Below are 23,802 nucleotides of genomic sequence, written 5' to 3'. Positions count from 1 at the left end.
GACAAGAAAAAAATCCCTTGAAAAATATTTTTGCCCTTTAATGTGTTAGCATACATAAGCAAACGTCTTAACGATGATTTCAAATCTGAAGTCTGGCAAACTTTCAGTGCAAATGACCAAAAAAAAGCCTTTGTAAAGTCTGTAGCTCGGTTAGGTGTTTTCAAGGGTGTTGTAAATAAATTCACCAGCAAGATTGAAGGATTGCCATAATAAATAAAATACACTATATACACACACAGTCAAGATAAATGAGTCAATGGCGCCACAATCCCTGAAAATGTTATCAGGAAGCTTTTTTTTATGACTGGCCACCAAAGACCGAGAGCCTCGAGAGATATACAGCTTGTAGCTTGTGTCAAACGGTGACTCAAATCACTGTGGCGCCAACTTATTTCTGCTCTACAAGCCGAGACAGCTTAGTCTAATACGCTTGTATTTTAACTTGCGGCGCTTATCTGCTCTGATGGCGAAGGCGGCCCAAAAAAAAAAAAAAAAAAAATCAGAGCAGGGCTGCAACTGCTATTTAATTTTTTTCCATAAATTTGTTGATGATTTTGCCGATGGATCGATGATTTAAAAAATATATTTGAATTGAGTTCTAATTTGACCATTTCATCTACATTCATCTAAATTCGCCACATGTCCCGCAAATACCTTCGTCCAATTTAGTCCAATCTGCTCTGTAAATTCCCCAATCACAAATTCAAGTATGGCAAGTTGAGCTCATCTCATTTGTGTATTATTAAACACCACAGGCAACAATGCAGAGTGTATCCCCGGTGTATTGCATTATACAGTTAATCAGTGCATGCTAATCTAGTGTCGAGGATGATTTGGTTGTGTAAAAACTAATTGGAACCAGCAGCATTGAATCTAATCAGTTAGGCAATCCGGTCAGTCTCTGGACGCAAAATGAAGTCTTCGAATGTTTGACAGCACTGATGGCTAATGCTGTTAGTCGTTCCAAATATCACGGGAAAATCCATTCAATTTATCTGACCATAAAAAAACCAAATAGAAACAATGTGTATTGTATATTGATCGTAGTAATGGAACTAAATCAAGCGCATCAATAAAGGAACCGGTATGGTAATACTACAGTATAGGTGATTTCCCGGCACAATCACGACTCAGCGTTTTCTGCAAATTTTTATCGATGTAGCGTTCAAGTTATTGTTGGTCACCCCTGATCAATTGCTCGAAAAATTAGACTGAAAACCCTTTTTCCACCATTAGTGTGACCTGTACAACTCAATCAAAATTAATATTAAGAAATTATCAGTCAATAGACGGGTATCAGATTTGAAAATTAATATCTAATATGTAATTAAAAATTTAGCCTCCAGCACACCCTCAACCTGAGAGAATATATTGGGGGGGAAAAAAAAAACTCCATTTAGTCTGTGAATAGTTGAAGTCAAGGTGACCCTTGCAGCATCCTTCCACTTACTGCATGCGGTCCTTAGAGAAAATAGTTTGGGCCCGCCTGGACTAAACAACTTAGTCTCAGTACAACGTGTTGGAAAATGCAGTGATAAAAAAGTGGAAAACACTCAGGTCCATTTAAACTAGATTATTAGCGCAAAGCAACTCTGAATAACCAATCTAGAATACGCCACTGTACGTCAAATGATCCTCAAATAAATAATTAACAGTCAGAAAAGGCCTTGGTTTACTGGCCGGACTTTTCAAATAGTAGCTTGTCAGCAGCCTTCGGAAACAATAAAACAGCGGTCGACAGACATCTTAGCCCACCAGCCCACTGTTAAATTACAGCCATCAACACACAGCAACGCCACCCCTCCGCCCCTCCCGGATCTAAACTCTCATCGAGAGAACAATCTGCGGCGTAATTAGCCTTCGCCAACAGACAGTTACACAGAGAAGGAGGACGTTTGGCTTGATTCAATTATTAAACCGCACAAACAAGAAAACAAAAGCAGCATCAAAGAGGCACCGCGGCTTTCCTCGCTGTTCCCTAAATACAGAATAGAGGGAGCCCGTCCTCCCAAGCCGCTAGTTGACATAATTAGTCGAGTGTGTGAAGTTACACGCAAGCGGAGTGCCATTGCTGCGATTGGACCCGCCGTTGAAAATAACCAGGTGGTTAACGACAATATCACGACAGGCGGGGCCCTCCCGCTACACCGCTACCTTCACGCATCAACATACACACATACTCTGAGACAATACTCTAATTACAGCATTTATAACCCCGCCTCTCTGCCATGCCGCATTTCTCAATCCCCCCCAACATGCAAATCTGCGAGTCTGGAATTGAATTTAGACGGCGTCGAGGGCAGCGCTGGCATGAAACGACTATTTCATTAGAATGGCAGTTGTTTCATTTGCCGAGCAGCAGATTGCTGAGGCCTTCTATCCAGTGTGCAATCTGTATTCATTACTCGGTGAAAAAGGATGATCCATGCCCCGACACCAGGCTCATCATTTCGTGCAGCTGCACAGAAGCTCTGGAAGGCCCTTCCTTACCAAACCCATCGAGCTTTCTTTGGGAAGCTCAAAAATACTGTCAATAAGATTTTGTAAAAATGGTGACAATTCAAACCGATGTGATACGCAAGACAATTTAAGAAATGAGCAAATTCCTTAGAGCGGTGATTTTCAAATGTTTTTGGTGTCTATTTTTGAACAATACTTTTTTTTTTATTGCTCTTGAATTTTGTGGCTCATGACTTTTGCAGCAATAGGAAAATGCATTGGGAGCTTTGGACTTACTGTTCCAAATTGCATCAAGTGTAATACTTCTTTACAGAAAGTGAAGAAAAATGAATTTGATTTGAAATTAAAATAGGGCCGCATTCCCAATGCATTATTCATGTTGAAAATTAATACTATTTTTCATTTTTTTTGTCAAACGTGTGGCTATTATTTTGATTTGACTTAATTTGATTTGTAATTTATTTTTCCTCACTGCTGCTTCTTTTAAATACTGCACATGCTGGCATCCTCCCAACACATTCATAATTATTAATCAATTATTAAAGTCTCCTTTCATTTTATTATTGTCTTAGTTTTCACATTGCGATGTTTGTGCGAGTTGCTTGTACATTGATCAAATTTATGTGGAACTTTGAAGTGAATGTTTGCATTTATCTTATTTAAGTAGATTCTAAAAAACAGCCCAGGGGTGCAAGCTTCCAGTTCTAATTTCACCGAAATTGTCGGCCATTTTGCAAGAGTGAAGTGGGGTTTATTTTTTCTTGCCGTAAAGTGAAATTCTGTAATACTCACATCGTCGTTATGTGTAATTTTTCCACTGATGTTACTCTGTTGGCATACTCAGCTACATCCACCCCCCCAAAAAAAAAACACAACTTTGCCAGTGTTGTGCTTTGATTTGGAAAATTGGTGCACATTGGCAGCATGACACACTGGCACACAGCTGGACTCTCAATGAACACTTCACTAATGACTGCACTGATGGTAAACGCACCAGCCCATCTCCAGAAGTTGTGAGTGAGGATAAGCAGGCTGGATAGAAAATTAAATGTGTTCTTTTTTTTAATTCACAGTCCCCCCTCAACCTGATTTTTAAAAAAAGCAAGAATAAATGCATGATAAACGGCGAGTCGGCTAGATTTAAAAACATACCATTAGCTCTCCTTTTAAAGCGAATCAAGTTAAAAATAGGGAAATGAACTTTGATAAGGAATATTGTGTCAGCAGCGATAACCCGGGGAAAACTCATTCCGCTATCAGGGCGACAGTTTAAAAATCCATTCTGTGCTGTCGTCATATCCTTTTGTCCATGTCATTATGGCGTGATCTGGGGGAGCGTCAGCCTCGACAATAAGGAAGGATGCCCGAGTTCCTTTTTTACAGAACAAGGTCATTCAAGATACCCTACAACCCGCTGACAAACTGCCTGCCTGATGCCCTGTGCCTTTCAAGAAGTTCCCATTATGTTCCATCCAAACTTTTTTGTAGTGTCTTTATTAAGTGATAAGCCATTTGGCAAATACTGTACAAAAAGATGTGACCTCAAAGAAAAAAGGAAGTCACCGTTAATCACAGATTTGAAGGTTCGTGACCTTCTAGGACCCCCGTCATGAGTTATTGACCCCGACAAGCTGTCTTGAGCGCATGATCATCACCGGTGTGACGACACCGATGATGGGGCAACATTCACCCGCTGCTGTTAAACAATTACTTGTCTGTCTCTCGCTGAAGGGCAATGGTGGAAGGATGTTGGCAAAAAACAACGCAATTTAAACAGGTTATGCATTGAGTTAGATTTCAATTTTTTTTTTAATTCATTGATTTTTTTCTCGATTAATTTTAAAGAGGTGGGAGAATCTCTGGATGTTATAAAGTTGTGTGAATTATTACATTTCCTGATTTTAGTCTGATGTGCTCAGTGTCAAATTAAATAGTGTGCTGTCATCTAGTGGTCGGGAGTGTAATTACACCCAAAACGGCAGTGAGAATGCTTTTTTTGGGGGAGGGGGTTCAGTACTTGCTGATATTAATTATTCACTTGCAAAAAAAGAGGTTGTTAAACAACCATCGCTTCGACACGTTTTATTGTCCGAGCAGATGGTAAGGTACTGTTCTTTGTAACAGAAGGGCGTTTGGTGAATTTAATTTGGGCTGTTTTATCTTGAAGAGTTAGACGGTGCTTCTTCGGACTGGCGTGGATCGCACTTCGATGAAAATGACCCTGGTAAAGTCAATGTGTTGGCGAGTCGACGGCTAAAATTACAGACTGAAGATTAATCACGAAATAATCACAAATAATGAAATATATTCATTATGCCCGATCCTTGTTTTCAATGTCGCCTCCATCACATTGTTACAATTTTCTGACTCTGTTGCTTTAGACTTGCCTGAAAGCTGATTTAGTAGTAGAGGAACTTGAGAGCCTTGACCTCATCACATCAAATACCTTGAGGATGAATTGTGAACCAGGCCCTCTTGTCTATTATCAGCGACCTCTGAACCACACAGACGAGCCTCTGGGCGAACCAGGAAAAAAAAAAAATCCTCTATTTTCTCTTCCTGTAGGTTAAATGGCCAGAAGTCCTTTTGGTCACATCTGACTCTAACATGATGTTATTCACAGCAGCAGCTACTATAAACAACAAACGGCATTATGCAAACAATGTAAAAACGCCTCACATGTTTGATGTCCTAATCAATATCCAACTTATCGAGTGTGTCCGACTGCGTAATGTCCCTGATGAATTATTGTCAGTGGGCTACGACTCAAATATTACAACAAGACTGGGCCTGTGGGAATTGAGGGTACAAAATGGAAGACTGTGCCAGGAGTTCATCCTCTTGCCTGGTTATGGTGAGTAACCGTTCTGTACTGTGCTTTCGCTGGGCAAGTGAGGCTTACAAATCATCGGAGTTGAAGGTGCTCGGTGCAAGGTTTTACTGCCTGTCTTCTATGAATGGCTCCCTGAAGGCCCCAATGATAATAGCTCACAGCCGTACCCTTCACGGAGCCTGACATTTAGCACACCCCTACAGCAGAATGGAATGGCATATCAACTTGCCCAATGGGCTGTCATATCAACTCATCCACCGCTTTCTGGCCATAACATAGGCAGAGAGGATGAAATGCAATGGTGCTAGCAGGAACTTGCTTGTTGAGCTTCACTCACTTTGGAATTAGAACATAAACTTTTGTAAGGTATAAGTCAGTAGACGCCGAGGTGGTCGGAAAGTTTCTTCAACTCTAAATGTATACAAAGTTTTTTTTTTTATTTATGAGACATGAAAATTCATGACGGACCCGAAGCTGAGATATTTTATTATTTTATATATTTATTTTATATTTATATCTTTTATAGATTTATTAATTAGAAATAAGGTAACCCTGGGGTTTTATTCGGAATTTTAAAAATACGTTTAAGGACATATTTGGGTTTCTGCGCATGTTCCCGTACAGTACTCATATGATATCAGCAGCTTAAAATAGTAGTACCTCCTGCTACTACATAATTTCCAGTTTCCAGAATCATTGGCAAGAAGGTACCGTGAAGTAAAAAAAAAAAAAAAGAAAGAGGCTGCCTTAAAAACCAGCCCATTCAACTATTTGTCATCATACTGTTACATTCCATTGAGTATTATTCCCAGAACTGCAAGTAAACCAAAACAATTTCCCAAGTATGCAAGATGTTTTGGAAATGCCCAAAAAAAAAGAGACATAAAAAGAAGACATTCATCCAGCCAAGCAACCATCCATCCATCCATCATAACCATGAAGCCAATTTCAACAAAGCCTCTAAGCTGATTGAGGCAGACCAAATCTGTTTCACCAGCTTACATTCCTTCAAAATAGCCATCTCACTTCCAATATCACGGGCTTTTACTGTACCCCGTTCCCCTGGCTCCGGCTGAGAGTTAGCAAGGCTTAGCTGGATGAAACACTCCACCAGTCCAGTTCTCCCGTGGAACCGAGCTGATATCTCCATAGAACAGCATCTCCTCACATAACTGCACTCATCTGTTTAACATATTCTATTCTAATTTCTTACTTTGTGTGATTCGGCTCATATCGCACGACTATTGTTATTATTTTTTTAATGGACGTGAATTTCAGATACATATCAATATGCTGTGCACATAGATAAATACAACACTGTCGATTCATGACACACGCTGGACATTGGACAGACAAGAGGCAATTCCATGTTCCCAGAAACAAGAGAGTGGCTGCCATTTTCTCTCATCGAGCGTAAGCAGGCAGTCAACTATACGATTGTGTATCATGTACACATTAAAATGAGTAATATTATTACACCTGTGGGGTGTGTGTATAAAGCGCCTTCCTGCCAGTCTCTCCCACACACTTTCTGTCATTTTGCCACAGCAGCAAATATCCTGTTGGCCCGAGCTGCAGGCTGCCGGTGCCGAACTATCTAGCCGTGGGATCGATTCAGCTCCAAGTCGAGGCCTCCCATTCATCTCAGAGCCATAAAATGTGATTAGTGCTGACTACAGCACTGCGGGGAGATGGCCTGATTGGCCTGATAGGCTCAGATTGGGCGTGTTGGACACTCCACAGGAAGACAGGCGCAACAGTATGATGGGGATTCATCCTTATTTTGGCCTTCTTTTTGCTCGATTCCAATTTATTTCATTTTCCGTCCTCACTCACTGTTCTCTTTGTGCTTGCGCTGCTCCTTTGCATTGTCTCTGTTGTTCTTATCTAAGTCTGACAAGATTATCCATGAAAAATGATACGACAAATCGAAGGATTTATCGCCAACGCGTCCGGTTTTACCTTCTTCTAATCCAACAAAGTCATATTTAAATAGCACACGCCGCCATGGCCCCTCCCCTCAAGCTATGTTAACTGTCATCACATACAGTGAGTATCTCTGTGCCATGTGACCACCTCTGTCGACCAATCGCAAAGCTCGCAGGTTGCCGGTGGCAGAATCACCCAGGGAGACTGACAAGAACTGATGCGAGGGAAAAAGAAGATTGCCTCGATTCAGTAGGGGAAAACTTTTTTTTTTTTTTTTGCACACGACTAACTGATAGATGTTGGGATGGAAGTCTAATTTGACACTTTGTTCAATTAATCTTAAACTAGGCTTTATTAAATTGCTATGCTTTGTTATTGATGTGGTTCTCGATGATGACTCACCGACCATATTGCATCGGGAAAAAAACGGAATGAGGTTCAATTCATATCTTTTAGGGTTTTTAATTTGATTTAGATCATTGAAAATAATTAAATGTGTTTACCCACCTGTAATGCTTCCGGATGTCAAAATATTAACAGCAAAACTGTTAAGCTTGTTTAGTTATAAATATTACGTTTGGAAAAAAATGGCCACCAAATGTGGAACGTTAATGAGACTCCCTAATCGTCCTAAAAGTGTTTTCTGCTTTTTAAAATCTAAAACACTGACCTGAGTCTCTCGGACATTCTCCACGGTGAAGTTGAACCACACTCGGAATCGGGGATTGCAGGTGTCTGGCCGAATGAAGAGGTCAAACTCAAATTCGCTGATGTAGTCAACACGGCCAAGGTTCCCTGCACAAGCAGAAGACTTTACATGAGTGTGGATCATTTTCATCTGCAACCCAAGTTTACCAAGAGCGATGACCTCATTCGATTAAATAATCAATACAATATGTATTTCTTCCACTCAATGTTGATACATTGACAAGTCTATCACGCCAAAACAACCTCCATCGAGGCCATGAAGAAAGACCAAGTGACACCAAAAGCTTCAACCATCCATATCGGACATATTACATGGTAACCGCGGAAAAATGATGAGTGGGAGTATAATTAATCCAATGGGAATCATTTCCCGGCTTCCAAGTCTCATAGCTGTCTAGAAGATGACCGGCTGCTAGATGACGACATGACAGATGCTCTAAATATAAGATTCATATCACGGCTGGAACATGAAACACGTATGTTGAAAATGCTCATGTGGTATAGGAGGAATTGATGAGTGGTCTCAAAGTGAATATACATGAAGGACAATTTGTCACCCTTCTAAAGTCAAGGCTTAAATGATTGTCAGATTTTAAAATGGATAACTTTTTAGTATGTGCATTGATTGGCACAACTTCATAACTGTATGATGAAATTTAATGAACATGCTATGAAATAGCCACAACGTGAAATAAAAAAAAAGCAAGAGTGTACAATTACAGTAACTAATGGCTGGATGTTTTTCTACATTTGAAGCTCATCCGCTTACAGCTTCCACAGGAAGCACTAATGGGAAGTGATTGGCGTCTTATCCCAGCGCGCAGGCCGGGAAAACGAGCTTCGCCGCAGCATCTTTGACTAATCAGGGAGTAGTTGCATGGCTTGGATGCTGGCATATAAATCTAGTGTGCTAACGTTTGTTTTTTTTCCCCCCATTCTACTTGTTCTATTTCTTACTTAATTCATAAGATGACTTTGACCATCTTTCATAGAGTAAACACGGATGAGTACTATCAATTAGAGCATGTCGATAATGGCCGCCAAATGGCAGCATAGGTGTCAAAGTCAAGGCCCGGGGGCCCAGATACGGCCCGCCAAATCATTTTATGTGGCCCCTGAAGACAAATTGTGCATCAACTTCATCTGTCAATACTAAAGTTACAAATTGTCTTCACTTTTTAAAAGTACAGATATTGCCAGCAATTTTTTGTTACCATTGATCTTTTAAAAATATTTGAACTGTTTTTTCTAGTCTCTGGTTTCAAACTTAGTTAATCATCAGTTTGTTGATGGCCGTAATGGTCCTCCGAAAAAAACTATGACTATGATGACATATTGTGTAACGCCGCAGATGTCAAATTTAAGAAAAATTAAATCAACTGTCCAATAGATGAGGTTTAAAAATATATATTTAGCAGCTTGGTTGCACTCAATGCGCTGGTCCCAGTTTCAATCCAGCCCATCTGGCTTGTGTTAGAAATTCATACACGCTCCAACTTGCCTCAATGCTCTGCTAATAAGAACTCATCAAAAGTACAACATCACTCAATTCCCCGTACGATTGAATCTGCAGGGGTGGTCGTACACACAATACACACACTAACCCGCCTCTTTGTGTTTCTGCTCGTGAACACTTTACTATAGGAGAGCAAAAGACAGCAGCCATGGGCTACTGGGTTATTGAGTCCAGAGCTGGAGGGCCTGACATGAGAGATGGCTGCAGCCTCAAAGTCCAAATTACACGTTGAGGCCGTGAAGCAGCAAGGATATGACACATCATTGATCCCTGTTTTAATTTTATGGTGGCTACCTCCGCATTCAAACACTTTGGTGGGCTGCTGGCCTGACCGTTTAAATCAATGCCATGTCATTTAGTATCAAACCAACGCCGACTGCTTTTATTGTGTGGCTGCCCTTTTCGGAAAATAGACATTAAACGGGATGAAAAGGAAACCTATGCGTACAAAACAGGCAGTTTTTTAGAGGGGTGACAAAATTAGCATACTGCAAAACCAAGGTGCATAAGAAGAAACACAATTTCTGGTCCTTGAGAACAAGACTATCATATCATTCCTCTAGTGTATCATTTTTCTTCATTATCTTCTTCATTGGTGTCTTGACAGGCTGCGTTAAACACAAGTCTTTATCCTTGAGAGGACACTAGGAAATGTACTAATTTTAATTTGGTTTAAATGAGCAGCTTGGCCCTGGCGGTGCCCTAAATTACACAATAACTAGCTCTGAAAAACAATGAAAACCTTTCTTTGTCTTTTTTTTAGCAACCTCACTATCTAGTTAGACACGCAATTTCTTAAACAAGACCGGAATATTAAACTAGAGATGAAAATGTGGTTTTAAAAAAAAAAAATTAAATTACACAAAGTGATCAATGATGGGCTATTATAGGAATGCAGTCAAATGTTCATCTCTGGTATGCAAGTCGTTATCACGAGGCGCAACAAGCGTGTGAATATGCTGCTTGCATATGCTGTGTGTGTGTGCGAAATTCATCTGAAGAGGAGCACAAGAACCTGGCTAATGTAATCCCATTACGGAGGTACAAGAGGGAGCAGTCACAGTGCTCAGCCCACACAATGGGCCGGCCTGCAGCCTGTAGCCATCCGCTGGATGGATGCTTTCTGCCATGCAGATGGATCATCACACAGCGGCAGCGGCGGCGGCGGCGGCGGCGGCAGTCCCGCCGTCCGAGGCCCGAGGTGGAACTGACTGGCCGTTACAGGTGTTTGGTTACAGCGTTACCTCCTGTCATGTCCCTGAATCCTTTCCTTGAACACACAATTTATCAAGCGTGCTGCTAACTGGCCAACATACTCGACTTAAATTGACCTGGCATAAACAAGAGCAAACCAGAGTAGATTTGAGATGAAAAGAGTGCTGTACTGCTAAGGGACTGTAGTCAGGCGCCCTTTTTAAACCCATTTTTGCTGTGTTCAATTTCATTATCGGAAAACATATCCGTTCCCGCCTTCAGCTCCTTTGCTGTGTGGGCAGGACTCCTGGACACAGACGAAGGGGGCTGATAAAGACAGAATTGATTCCAGCCAGCAGCCTTAGCGTCGGGGTTTAGTTTAGTCCTGCAGCTAAACGGCTGTTTTCCGACCCCCCTCCCTCCCTCCCCACGTCTGTCTCTTTCTCGCCTGCTCGTCTGAAGGCAAGTTGTCACTGTGGCAACATCAATCTCCCGCCTCATGATTTCTTAAAGCCTGCCTTCTCCCTTGATGCCTTATCACTTCATCTGCAGGCGGGATTAAAGAGGTCACCTTCCAAGTTTCTACAAACTAACTAGCTAACAGGTATACTCGATTACATTTTCGAAAAATCATAATACGGTATGCAGCAAAAAAAAAACATGTTTCAAGTGTATGATAAGAAGAGACAAGAGGAATTAAAGTCATTTTGCTATGAATCCAGTCCAGCCATGCTTTGGTGAGCTTCTCGTTTCAAAATAGATGAAGAAATCTGGGCCCGAGGACAGCAGTGAGATATGCGGGCAAGCCGCACATATCTGATGATGTACAGGCCTGCCTTCACATTCTGAAGAGAGCACGATTTTCAAGCTAGCCTCTTATAATTGTATTTTTTTTTTTCTTCCAAAAGGGCCCCCCAAGCTAGACTGGTGTGATCCATCTGAAGTGGTCGGTGTAGTAATGGGTCATATAGTGATGCGCTCATATTGGTAATGGCTTGATTGTGTTATCAATCTCATCCAGATGGTGCTGTAGCCCCAAAGCTCTGGCTCTGCCAACTGCCCTCTTTATACTTTCAGGTCTCACAAGCTTTAAATGTTGTGTTAGCTAGATGTTGCTGCTAACTAATTTGTTCCACGCCGGCATTTGACAAGTTAATTAAGTGGAACCATTTTTCCTTTCCCTTCATAAGATTTTGTTGCAAGCACATCCTCGCTCTCTTACTCTTTTTAGAGGAAGATCTAAAGATAAGAGTGGGGGGGGACCTGTGGAGTCTTTAGCTAGCCCAAGGTAAGGAGAAGGTCAACAGGCCTGCTTAGAAGACCTGTTATCATCTGTCTAACATGTTATCAGAGAGCCTGCAGTGGTGTTTATTTACAGTTATTGCTCCCTCTGGGTGCACACTTCAATGCCTGGGGCTGATTGCTCTGTAATGAGTTCAGGAAAACTGGGAACCCGTGCGGCAAGAGAAACAAGAGAAGCCAGAAATCACTGGCCACTGACCAATAGGTCAGATTGGGGGGGGAAGAACACCCCCAAAACGATTTTGAACTGAAGTATGGTTTTATAAAGTAAGTGTGGCCAGATCTGGACTTAACATTATTATTTTATTTTATCATAGTTATTTTAAACATACACAGTAAACATTTTGGAGCATATTTAACTAAAACATATTTAAAACATGCCAATCAATAAAAAAAACTTTAGAAGGGTAAATACAGTTTGACAAAGTCAGTCAAAACTTTACTTTCTTTTTAATATTCATTTATTGTTGGGTAAAATATATAATACAAGCAAATCCAAGCAATGACAGACTAATCCCTTTTTATACCAACGGATATAGGAGATTATGAAGCATAATTAAGTAATTCAATTTAGATGTTCTTCTTCACTGAGAGCGATGAGAAGTTTTACCGTCATGCTTGTAAGTCCCGAAGACTGTAAAATATCACTTCATCGTTTGCAAAAGCCAGAATTACTGCATTAGTCTGCCTTTTTTTTTTTTTTTGCTGCATAAGCTACACCCGGTGAAACTGTTATGATAAGAAATAAAAACGGTCAGGAACAATAAGTAAAATAAATCCACAGTTTATGCCTGAAGGCATATACTTAAAAATATAATAATAATAAAAATCTGAGATGGCAAAAAAACCCAACATTGTACAAACGGCCAATAAACAGCATCAATCAAAAGCAACCGTCTCGCCCACAAGGCTAATTTATCTCAAACGTGTCTTTATACAATTCCCCCGTTTTAAAAGAAAGCTCATAGAGGAAGAAAAAGATAAAAGGCAAAGAGCGGAGAGGAAATGTAGCCATTTGAGCAGTGAAGCTTCTCGGCTGCTGCCAAGGAGATGTAAGAGAGACGGAGCGATTGAGAGTGCCACTCAATACATCACATGTCAGGAGTACGCCCTCACATTCAGATAAATGCCGCTTGCTTTGCCAAACCCTCAAGAGTCTGCGCAGTCTAAGGTCATGGAGCTACAGGTGTGTGTGTGTGTGTGTGTCATACACACACACACACACACGTGTGTGTTGCTAATATTTGTCTACAGTGTGCTGTGAAGACTATTTTGCTCCTGTGATAAGAGAAATTAAATTATTTTAATCCAAAAGACAGTCTGGCTAAGTGAGCTATTTTAAAACCAACAGTAACAAACAAGAGAGCACCCAAAAGGTGGAATAAAGGAGTTTATTTTTATTGGAGTGTTTTAGATTCAGACATAAAGAGGATTACGGGTGGTTGTCTTTTTAATGCCTCGTCGCAGGAGTGGATTCTGAGATTTCTGTATGGGTGACAAATGATTGGCGTGTATATTATAAATATTAATGTACGCCATGCTGCGTGCATGGCAGTAACAACCAGCGCTACTCCAAAGACCAAGCTAGCTTTTTTTTTTTTTTTTTTTTAAGTTACTCTGTCAACTATTTGCAGAATTATAATCAGCTAGGTTAAGTTTTACAATGTAGAGAAGCTTGACTGACTCAAAGTGTGCACAGGTTTGCAACAAGTAAATCTATTTCCAGAGTCTCAATAGACCTGGAATCGTTATTGAAGCGCAGCATGAAGAAAGTGCATATCTGCTCCCCGTTCGGCTGTATAAGTTAGATTCTATTGAGCGAATCGATTGTAAAAAACAGATGAGTCTATGCCATGTGGCAATCAATAGGCCCCATTAAACATTTGTCACCCCTGGGGAATTTCTTTGACCAAACAAGTTACTGACAGCGTGAGGCAGTTCGACTAATCAGCAAGTGTTTAATTACATCTGCAAGGGCCAGAGGTGCAGGAAAACAATAACCTCGCTCTGTCAGTGTCATCCTCGGTTAAAACAGTCAGCAATATCGAGAGGCGGCGTTCACAAAAGGAGTCCGGGTAAAAAATGGGAACGGTTTGAGTGCACGGTCCAGATAAGAATTCACGAGGAAAATAATTAAAGTTTTCTATTATATCACTTAAAGGAATCGGGACACAATAGCCAACAATAGACGCAGAGTTTATATTTGCAGATTAACAAAGTTCATCGGCTGCTTTGCATTTTCTTAAGTGGCATATAAATATTGATCTGCGTCAGCAAATTTGCATTTGTATGTCGGGTGATTGAAAATATGCACATAATGTTGAAAATTGCAGTTACGATTATCATATATTTGCTGTCTAAAGCGTCGCGTGCCATCAAATGACCTGTTGGTTGAGACACCCACAATATGGAAATGAGCAGGTCCATCAGTGACTTGAGCAGCATATGGCCGACAACAATGTGAGTTTAGCCTCGTCTAAATGGAAATTGCCTTTCGTACCTTTGGCAAACAGTTTACATGACGAGTGTCTAAACATTGGATGTTATTTTGCGCAACCAACTCCACATTAAATCTGCACGTTAAGGAATGAATATGATACACTTGGTGCGTAGACTGCATCAAGAGAATGCATATGTGCTTTGTCTAAAAAAAAGTGAATAATGTGAATAAATAGAATAATAAATAAAGTGAATAATAGTAGTAATAATAATAAAATATATAAATGCACACATACATAATAAATAATAAAGTGAACAAATAAATAATAAATAATTCATAATAATAAAAATAAAGTGAATAAATATAGTGAATAAATAATAAATAAAGTGAATAAATATAGTGACTAAATAAGAAATAAGATAAAGTGAATAAAAATAAAGTGAATGAATAAAGTGAACAATTAATCTTCTTGACTCTGTTTCAACACTTCAAAGTTTTAACTTGCATTCACAAATACATGTCGCACGCATGGACGCGAATCACTCCACGCATGCGGGGTTTGTTGTTAAAATAATACATTTACTGAAACACACAACAGCGGCAGTTACAGTCAAGACCCGGCGAAACTCCCGCTCTCTGTCAACTACTTCCGGGTACTGAGAATACGTTACAAACATTACACACTGTCCATGTCATACGCAAAATTATACATTGCATAATTCATATTCTCAAACAATAATTAGCTCAGACTAACAGCGGTATTGCAAGTTCTGATAATCATCTTTTCAACAACTTTACTCACCTGTAACACACAACAGCGGTAGTTACAGTCAAGACCAGGCGAAACTCCCTCTCTCTGTCAACTACTTCCTGGTGCTGAGAATACGTTACAAACATTACACACTGTCCATGTTATACGCAAAATTATACATTGTACAACCGTAACCGTATGTATCATATTCTCAAACAATAATTAGCTCAGACTACCAGCAGTATTGCAAGTTCTGATAATCATCTTTTCAACAACTTTACTCACCTGAAACACACAACAGCGGAGGTTACGGTCAAGACCCGGTGAAACTCCCGCTCTCTGTCAACTACTTCCGGGTACTGAGGACCCCCGTAGTTGACCCAGGTGCCTTATTAAAATCCCCAAATATTCGCCACCGATACCATACAGTACTATTTGCATATAACGGCATATAACGTGTTCAGAAACATATTCACAAAGTAATTAAAAAAAAAAAAAATTAACATGGCGGGTGAGTATGAATGTCCATTCAAATGTCCCAAAAACCACCATGGGCCCCACATACGGTCATTTAATTTTGATGGTATTAGTGGAAAGCAGTATTTTTAGTTTGTTCATAAGGTAGCACAAATGATTTTTTTTTTTTACACTGGTCACCTTGACATTTACAAAACAACTGAAATCAAGATTCACTTGTAAAAAAAAAATAAAAAAATAAAAAAGACTGACAAAAACAGTTTAATAAAACATGAGCTACCCCTTTTCATTTGATATGAGCTAACCCCCCTGTTCTAACTTCAGCGATGCATTTACCGGAGCGATATTAATATCAATTCCATAAATCATTCAGGAGATGCATCCGGAGCCGGAGACGTTATGTATGTTAGCTGATCTCAATGTTGGAGCTCAATTCTCATTAATCAATGTCTAAGCTCCTGTAACATGTCATTAGCGGAAATGGGTAAAAGTTGGAAAGGGAGAGAAAAGAAAAAAAAAATCCTAATCCTGGGAAGAAAAAAAAAAAAAACTATACGCACATACCATAATTGTATCCGCTGTTATTGGCGACAATCATTTTACAAATATCCTGATTGTTTGTATCTCCGGGCTTTTGAGCGTGGGAGAGCATGCTAAACGCTAAAGTTGTGTATCTGAGAAGTTAACAGCAAATGTCAGAGCATATAAATACAACGCATTTAATGAAAAGAGTACGTAGGATGGGACATGAGGTTGAGTAAATAAGATTGTGCTAATACATGCGAATAATTTAAAAAAAAATGAAATAAAGACCTTACTGTCAACTCTTGTTTGAATAGGCAGCCAATTCGGTGAGGCAAACATTTGACAACTGCAGTCAAATATATTAGATAAGCATGCAATGATTGTTCCGCCCGCATTATATGAAACAGGCTTGCAGCATGTGGGATGCTTTCAGAGCTATGTGATCAAATTTGACCAATATTTAATATTGATTTGGAAGCGTTCAACACATGAAGACTAAATTGTAAAGCTTTCAAAATATTTTTCAAAACAAGTGGAATTAATTGTGTAACTGTTGTCACTCCAAAATTGCTATTAAGTGTGTTGATTATTTGACTCACCACTCTCGAAGCAAGCATCAAAAACCAGATGTCCTTTTCTTGGAGTTCCTGAGTAACCTGGTGGGCTCACCGTCAGCTTGCTGACATTTCCCACCAAGGCTTCCTCGCCTCCAGCTTCATTGCCTACACGTTCATCCAAAATAAAACACATTGCCGTATTAATCACAAGCAGTATTGCCTGATATTAAACTGTATTTAAATGTTGGTGCACATGTTGGTTGTCTGCAAAAAAAAAACATTATTTCATATAATTTTTTAAGCACATGCAAACATTTGAGGATAGCCATGCCAAAAAAAAATATCCACTCTACCTGAAAGCTGCCGGATGACTTGCAATATGTCATTCTGCATCAGTCACTTTATTGATTAATCATTCATCATGACAACCTAACTTATTTTGTACCATTGCAAGCTATTATTCCATCCAACTTACTGATAGGGCAGCATTTGTTCTACTCAACGACTTATTAATGGATCGGGGTTTGTTGTCTTGAAAACGCTTCCGTTTCCCCCCTGGGGTCATAAAATCTGGCAACACTGCACTTGACACGCGCAGCTAATTAAAGGTATCAGGCTAACCTAGCTCGGACTGTCCCACCCACGACTAACCCTATTAACCATCCCTACTAAAAGGAAAACCTATTCAAATGTATTGTGTGATTCTGGACGACGATACCACGACTCGAAAGGCTTGCAACAAAGCTAGCATGCGCCATGCAGGTGACACCACTCTTGTTTACATCCGTGCACCTGCTAGCTTAAAAGGGTTAGCACGCTAATGTGAAGGCACGTCATGATGAGGAAACGCGTCGTGGATCGTGGTCGCCTACCGGACCTTCTGTTTGGCAAATAACAAAGACGACGGAGCGAAGAAGGTAAGGAGGCTATTATTTACACACCAGTCTCGGCATCTTTCACGGGGTTCTCCTCCATCTTCCTTTCCATTCTTGCACGGAGAAGCCGACGCGCTCCTTTTGTTGCCACGGCAACGGAGGAGAAGGGAGGGGGGGGGGGAGGTTCCCAGTAAATAGCACTCAATGGTTACGCACTTCAAAAGCAGCGAGAACTATTTGGGAAATCAAATTCCTGCTCCATAAACTGAGATTTGTAACCTGACTTTAGGCACACGACTGTTTTCATAGCAATACCGAAATTAATTTAACATTTATTCAAGGTGGACCGTCTATTAACGTAATTTCCTAAGGACTTGTTTTACATTCACACTCCTGTTCACACCTTTCATTTTATTGCATTTTTAATGGTATTTTCAAAGAAAGCCAATCACTGCAGTGATTCGGAGTCATCCTGCAGATTGATTAAAGTTGCTGCTTTTCCAGGCAATTGGCGCATAGATGTCATCAAGGCCAATCAGCCCCGGTCCGATTTCTTTCCCATTACAAAGACTGCACCTGATTAAGTAGATCAAATGAGCAAGCATACAACTCCCGGAGAAAAGTGGCACACAGGTTTTTGCTAATTCTCAGCTTGTGTACCAAATGAGTAGCACCATGGACAGCGCAATGATATTTCTGTATTTGATGACCTGCATCAACAAGCCACCGAGCAGATCGGTCAGACCGATTACTTCTCAAATGACACCATGAGAATACCGAGCCGCAGCCGTGGAAAATTGTATTTAAAAGAAAAAAAAATGGAGAATTGAATGACCGTCCTTTATGCTATGTCATTGTTTTTAGCTCCATGTCAATTAAAGGGCTCGACGGTGGCACAGTCACTCATTTCACAAGAGGCGAGATTGAAATTGAATTATGGAGCATGAGGAGAATACATTAGATATGCTGCATGTTTCTCTTGTTTCTCCGCTCTTATCGAATGGCGGGACGACATTAGCGTGCTTGAGTTTATAATATCCTGGCGTGTCTGCAACAGATAAGGTGACTCTTGAGATCCTGACTGTAGCTTGATATTATGGCCGAAACTCATATTGGAGAACTTCATGTACAATATACGTGTATTCATTTATTCTTTTTTTTTTTTTGTATTCATTGTTGCCGACATTTGGTCGAATGCCAACCCATCCTCGTTCCACACAAACAAATTAACAGACAATCCGACGCTGATAAAAAAAAAAAAACTTCTCATCAGAGGTAAGAATAGAAACACTTTCAACAATAACCTCTCAGCTATCTGCCCAAGGTACACGAAGTCTGAATGCAGCATTTTCCTGTCAAGATGTGTAGAAAAAAATAAATAAAATGAAGTGAGGCGCAATCTGCTTCGCGGTCTCTCCCATTTTAATGATCTCTCAGGAGAATGTATTTTTACATGTTAATCAAATGTGTGACTGCTCATATGTGTGCTTCGTATGTTAGCAGACATCCCTGTCTGGATGAAATAGTCGAAGCTGCCGTGGCTATTTTAAGTCTCTTCTGGAAATGGAGGACACGCCACACCTTCACAAACCTGATCAGAGCAAAGTAGAAAGCCCTCCGGGATGCTAACGCTTCTTGCATCCCCATTTCAAAACTTTCCTTTAGAGCTGTTATTACTTTATAGCTGTTTTATTTCAGGAAAATTCTGCATGATATAACTGCGGCAGTGTGTACCAGCAAGTACCGTGAAAGCCTTTGCTAATGTGTCGGAATAAAGTCTATAATTTGTGTGGGAGGTAGTCATGCAAAAATCAATACGAGGCGCAAGTGGCAGCAAGTTGGGTGGCTACGAGGGCACGGGGAGCGAGGGGGGGAGGCGGCAGCTCCGAAGGAACCAGCCATCAGTACACAGAGAATCACTATGGTGACAGCAATCAGAGAGCTTAGGGGAGCGAGGCGGGGTCAGAGAGGAAGGCTTGAGAGGCAGCTGACTGAGGAATCAGGCCTCACTCTGGATGATTCATCTGACAGCTCAACCTCACCACACCACCACCCTCCTTCCCAGGGCACCTCTGCCCCCCCCCCAGAGACTACCAGCTTTGCGAAACAGGGATGTGGCCGGCAGCCCTTTTCTTAGATAAATGAAATATGAGCTAAAACCAAGACAGAATGAATAACTAGTTTTGAAATCAAAGACTAGTACAAATATTTTAAAAAGATGGATGATCATAAAAATTTCGAGCAATACCTCTATGTTTTCACAGTGAACATAATTTATAGGTTTAGTATTGACAAATAAAGTTGATGCACAATTTGTCTTCGCGGGTCACAAAATAATGTGGCGGGCCGTATACGCCCCCCCAGGCCTTATGTTTGACACCAATGCTCTAAGCATTGTTTTGAACATGACAAATGGGAATGAACGTCGCAATATTTTGCCAACAATCACAAGGTAGCAATTACTGTATGTCCTATTTTGGACGAACACGTTGTTTTTTTTGTAAAATATTTTAAATATAATTAAAAGCAATGTTGATAATTAAGTTTAATGCTAGTGTATAAAAGTGTTCACCATCCCATTAGACGCTGTCAATCTCAACTGATGGTCCAGTGTCGATAAAAGACTATTCACCGGCCCGGTCCTGCCAATCCGATTCCTTGATGGCTAAAGCAGAATTCAAAGCACGAGAAAAGAATCATTGTCGGTAATTACAAAGCTAGTTGTACCACACCACTGACATTAGCGTCTCGGAAGATGATAGCGCCAATTACTCCAGCAGCATGACCCCCATTAAGCAGATCTATTGTAAAACACAGCCTTTTTATTTCAGCAACGTTTTGCATATTAGATGCAAATACAGTCCACCTTGACTCCAAGTTGAAATATTCTGAGTCACACTCTTGGCTCATAAGTGTGTTTTGACTTTTTTTTTTTTTTTGCGTAGTTGGCCGCGCCTCTGACCGGCTGCTTTGTCATGGCCATGCCACACCCTGCTGAGGAAGAGGACGGCCGCCTGACCTTGATGCTCACATCAGCCAGCCCATCCCTCACTGCTTTTCATCTCTTGCTCCCCCGAAGGTAGCTTTCCTTTCACTTTGCTCTTCCTTTCCTATCACAAACATATGCCAAACGCTTCCCGCCGCCAAACGTCTTGCATAATCCCTTTCCACATTTGAATCCGGTTTTAGTTAATTAGATAACAAGAGTGGAAAACATGAGTCCTCACACCACAAACCAATCCTTTTATCCTCGCCCTGCGTTTTTCACGGTCCACGAGGGAGTGCTTGCATAAGTGCAAATATTCCCTTGCCGTGTATCAGACACACAAGAAAAAAAGAATCAAACGTAAAGGAGTGGCACGCAGAGGAAGGCGGTGGCGCTGTCCGTGGTGCTGGAACAGACTTTCCACCTTGTGGTAGCAGCGGTGAACTGAAGCTGCATTATTTTGTATGCTACGAGGTGGGGAGAGGGGGGAGTGATGCAGGGAGGAGGAGAGGGCGGGAGAGAGAAAGAGAGAGAGAGAGCAATAGGGAGGGGAGTTTAAACTAAGTGCTATGTTTCGGGACAGCTAATCTGCTAGCAAGCAGTTTGAGGATCGGAGCGTATTGTGCGAGCCAGTGTGCGGGGGAAAGATAAGGCAGCACGCCAGCCCGCCGAGCCGACCTACCGACTTCACGTTTTAATGTGCTGACTCCTGGGAGATTTAAAAAAAAAAAAAAGAAGAAGAAGGAGGAGAGAGAAAAATATTGACTCAAGACGTGTGCGGGGATCCTGGACAGAAACATTATTGCAACGGCAGCCAGCAGGGCGCATCTGAAAGACAGGAGAGAGCGAAAAAGAAAGAGAAAATAAAGGACTTCATAGTGACTCCACCAGATTTTTTTTTTTTTTTTTGGTTCCTGCTTGTTTTTTTTATTGCTTGATTTTTCTTTCTTTTTTTTCTGCTTCGGGGACTGACTCCCAAATCCTTAGCAAAGAAAAGAAGAGGAAAGAACTGAGGACAAGCCGACACTAAGAGGACAGAGAAAAAAAAAGTACCGACATGTTCGAAATAAGCCGAACACTCAACGCTGCTTTGCTGAGCAATGAGGTAAAGACATCTTTTTTTCTTCTCCTTCTTCCCATGCCTCACCTGTCTGCCGCCAGCCATTCTGTCATGTGTGCGTCCGTTTGTGTGCATGTCCGTGCACTTGCGATTGACGATAGCGGCACGTTTTCATGTACGGTCATATGGAGAACACGCAGTTGCTCTGCTGTCATAGTAAACGAAGAGAGCTAGTGGCCATACTTGACATCACCCCATCGCAAGGAAGCCATCAAACCCGATCAAAACCCAATTGGTGCCTTCTCATGCTTGTAAGTTTGAGCGCTTGTGTGTTCACGTGCTTTTGTGTGTGAGAGCCAAGAAAGAAAAAAAATGTTCCCTAATCCCCTCCTTCTCTCTATCGCTTCCTTCTTCATACACACTCCCTCTGTCCTTTTAATATTCATCATCGTCCTTCCTACCTGCTGTTATCTCCCCCCCCCCCCCCTCCTTTCACCTTCTTCCCCTCCCTTCTCCTCCCACGTCAATGCGTGAGCGTGTGTGTGTGTTCTGTGAGCAGCATCTCAAGATGATGGCGAGGTACGGGCAGCTCTCGGGACTAGCAGCCAGTGGCGTGGGCTCCGTCCCCGAGTCGCACTCGCCGCTATTTCCCAGGGATCTCCCGTCATCGCCCGCCCAGACGGGCTACAGGTCATCCCTGGTAAGAGGATATAGACAGAGCACTGTATCTCCATATCCAAGTCTCCATTTTTTTTTAATGAACACAGGCGTGCGTTGTAATATCATGAAAAGAAGCAAAGGTGGAGGGGTGGGGGGGGGCAGTTGTTTGTGTGTGGGTGAGAACGGGAGTAAAAGAGCAGAGAGAGAACAAATCAATTGTGCAATCCAGTTTGTATTCTCAATGGACGGTATTAGTAAATATTTACATTGTTGTGTTTGTTCAATTACCCTACGCCTACTCCGACTTTAGTCTCCGCCAGACTGACTGCAATCGAGGGAATTTGAGGTGTTTGTGTGTGTTTGCAAAAACGTGCATGTGTGTCTGCATGGCTTGAATAAATCAGTGTTGTGATTTTTTTTTTTTGGGGGGGGGGGGATGCTTTGCCGGGGAAAAATCCAATTGGTTTGTGAAGTGATGAATGAGAACTGGCAGATCGTCATTACGGGAAGACTTGGAGACGCGTGGAATTATTTCCATTGATGTCAACATTCCGCTGACAGTCCCGATAGAGAGATAACTTCAAGGGGAGGGAATGATGAAGTAGGAAAGAAGAAAACACAGAGCATTTAAGCAAAAAAAAAAAAAATAAAAATTCCCTGACTCGCCGCGTTAAGGCGACATGGGTGCCTCCCCTTCAAACTGGCTCAGATCCACACCCCAAAGCTTCCCGGAAGCTTTCATAACCCGCTGTCATCCTACTGACGATACCCAAGGGGGGTTTTGGAAAACTCGATGCAAATGCGCGCCGAGGATAAGCGCTGGAATACGTCTATGTGGAGTTGAGCTTCAAAAGTGTTTTTTTTTTTTTTTTTTGCTCTTGCTGCATTCTTACAATAGTTCAAAGCAATCTATCTCTGGATTTTGTTGTCCAAATTGCCTATTAAGACTCGTCGTGTTATCGTAAGCTTCCGTCCCCATGATTGTTGAAAAGTAGTAATAAGTTGAGTTTTATACACAAGAATGATTGGCATGTTTACACATTTGTTGCTTTGTATGGGCGTGGGGGAATGCAAAAATTGAGGCGGGCCGGTTCCAAGTTTAAAAATCACTTTGAATTTAACGCCAGTGATTATAAATGAAATCTGTGAGGGGGGGTAACAGCCTTGTAATGGATAACTCCTCATCTTACATCTCATGCCAAGCTGTGTGCTTTCTTTTTTTTGTGATTTTGTGTGTGTGTGCGTGCGCGTGTGATTACCCTGTTTAGAGAAGACCATCGTGATTAATGGTGCCGTAATTAAGCTCGGAGAGATCATTTGCATACATTAGACAAATGCACTGGAAAATTCTGGTCCGTTTCTCATTAGAATGCAGCATCACATTCTTTCACATGGTGATGGGCTACAGGCAATATGATGCCTAAATCTAAATTGTGACTATTATTTTTGATTCACAATACATACATCCTACTCGTAATTTCAAATCAAGTGTTGCGCTACATTGAAAATTCAAAACTGCGTGTACAGAT

General features: G+C 41.2%; 2 protein-coding genes across 6 annotated transcripts in view; one reads left to right on the top strand and one right to left on the bottom strand.

Annotated features, from left to right (window-relative positions):
• agbl4 (ATP/GTP binding protein-like 4) overlaps positions 1-17,715 on the bottom strand; it is a 163,568-nt gene extending 145,853 nt beyond the window's left edge. The window contains exons 1-3 of the mRNA XM_037250705.1: positions 17,634-17,715; positions 16,735-16,857; positions 7,893-8,017 (exon numbers count right to left, since the gene is read on the bottom strand). Of these exons, the coding sequence (XP_037106600.1) occupies positions 7,893-8,017; positions 16,735-16,857; positions 17,634-17,679 (294 nt within the window). The 5' untranslated portion in view covers positions 17,680-17,715. The remainder of the gene's footprint in view (positions 1-7,892; positions 8,018-16,734; positions 16,858-17,633) is intronic.
• Positions 17,716-21,075: 3,360 nt separating this feature from the next.
• The window catches only part of elavl4 (ELAV like neuron-specific RNA binding protein 4), a 61,626-nt gene continuing 58,899 nt past the window's right edge, over positions 21,076-23,802 (top strand). For 2 of the 5 annotated variants that reach the window (XM_037250711.1, XM_037250708.1), the window contains exons 1-2: positions 21,077-21,658; positions 22,173-22,313. In XM_037250711.1, the coding sequence (XP_037106606.1) occupies positions 21,611-21,658; positions 22,173-22,313 (189 nt within the window). In that variant the 5' untranslated portion in view covers positions 21,077-21,610. Of the gene's footprint in view, positions 21,659-22,172; positions 22,314-23,802 lie in introns of all 5 variants that reach the window. The other 3 variants (XM_037250710.1, XM_037250709.1, XM_037250712.1) reach the window with 3 other exon arrangements.

Source organism: Syngnathus acus, chromosome 4, assembly GCF_901709675.1.
Source record: "Syngnathus acus chromosome 4, fSynAcu1.2, whole genome shotgun sequence".
In the NCBI taxonomy this organism is placed as follows: Eukaryota; Metazoa; Chordata; class Actinopteri; order Syngnathiformes; family Syngnathidae; genus Syngnathus; species Syngnathus acus.
This window is presented reverse-complemented; position numbering and strand designations above follow the sequence as displayed.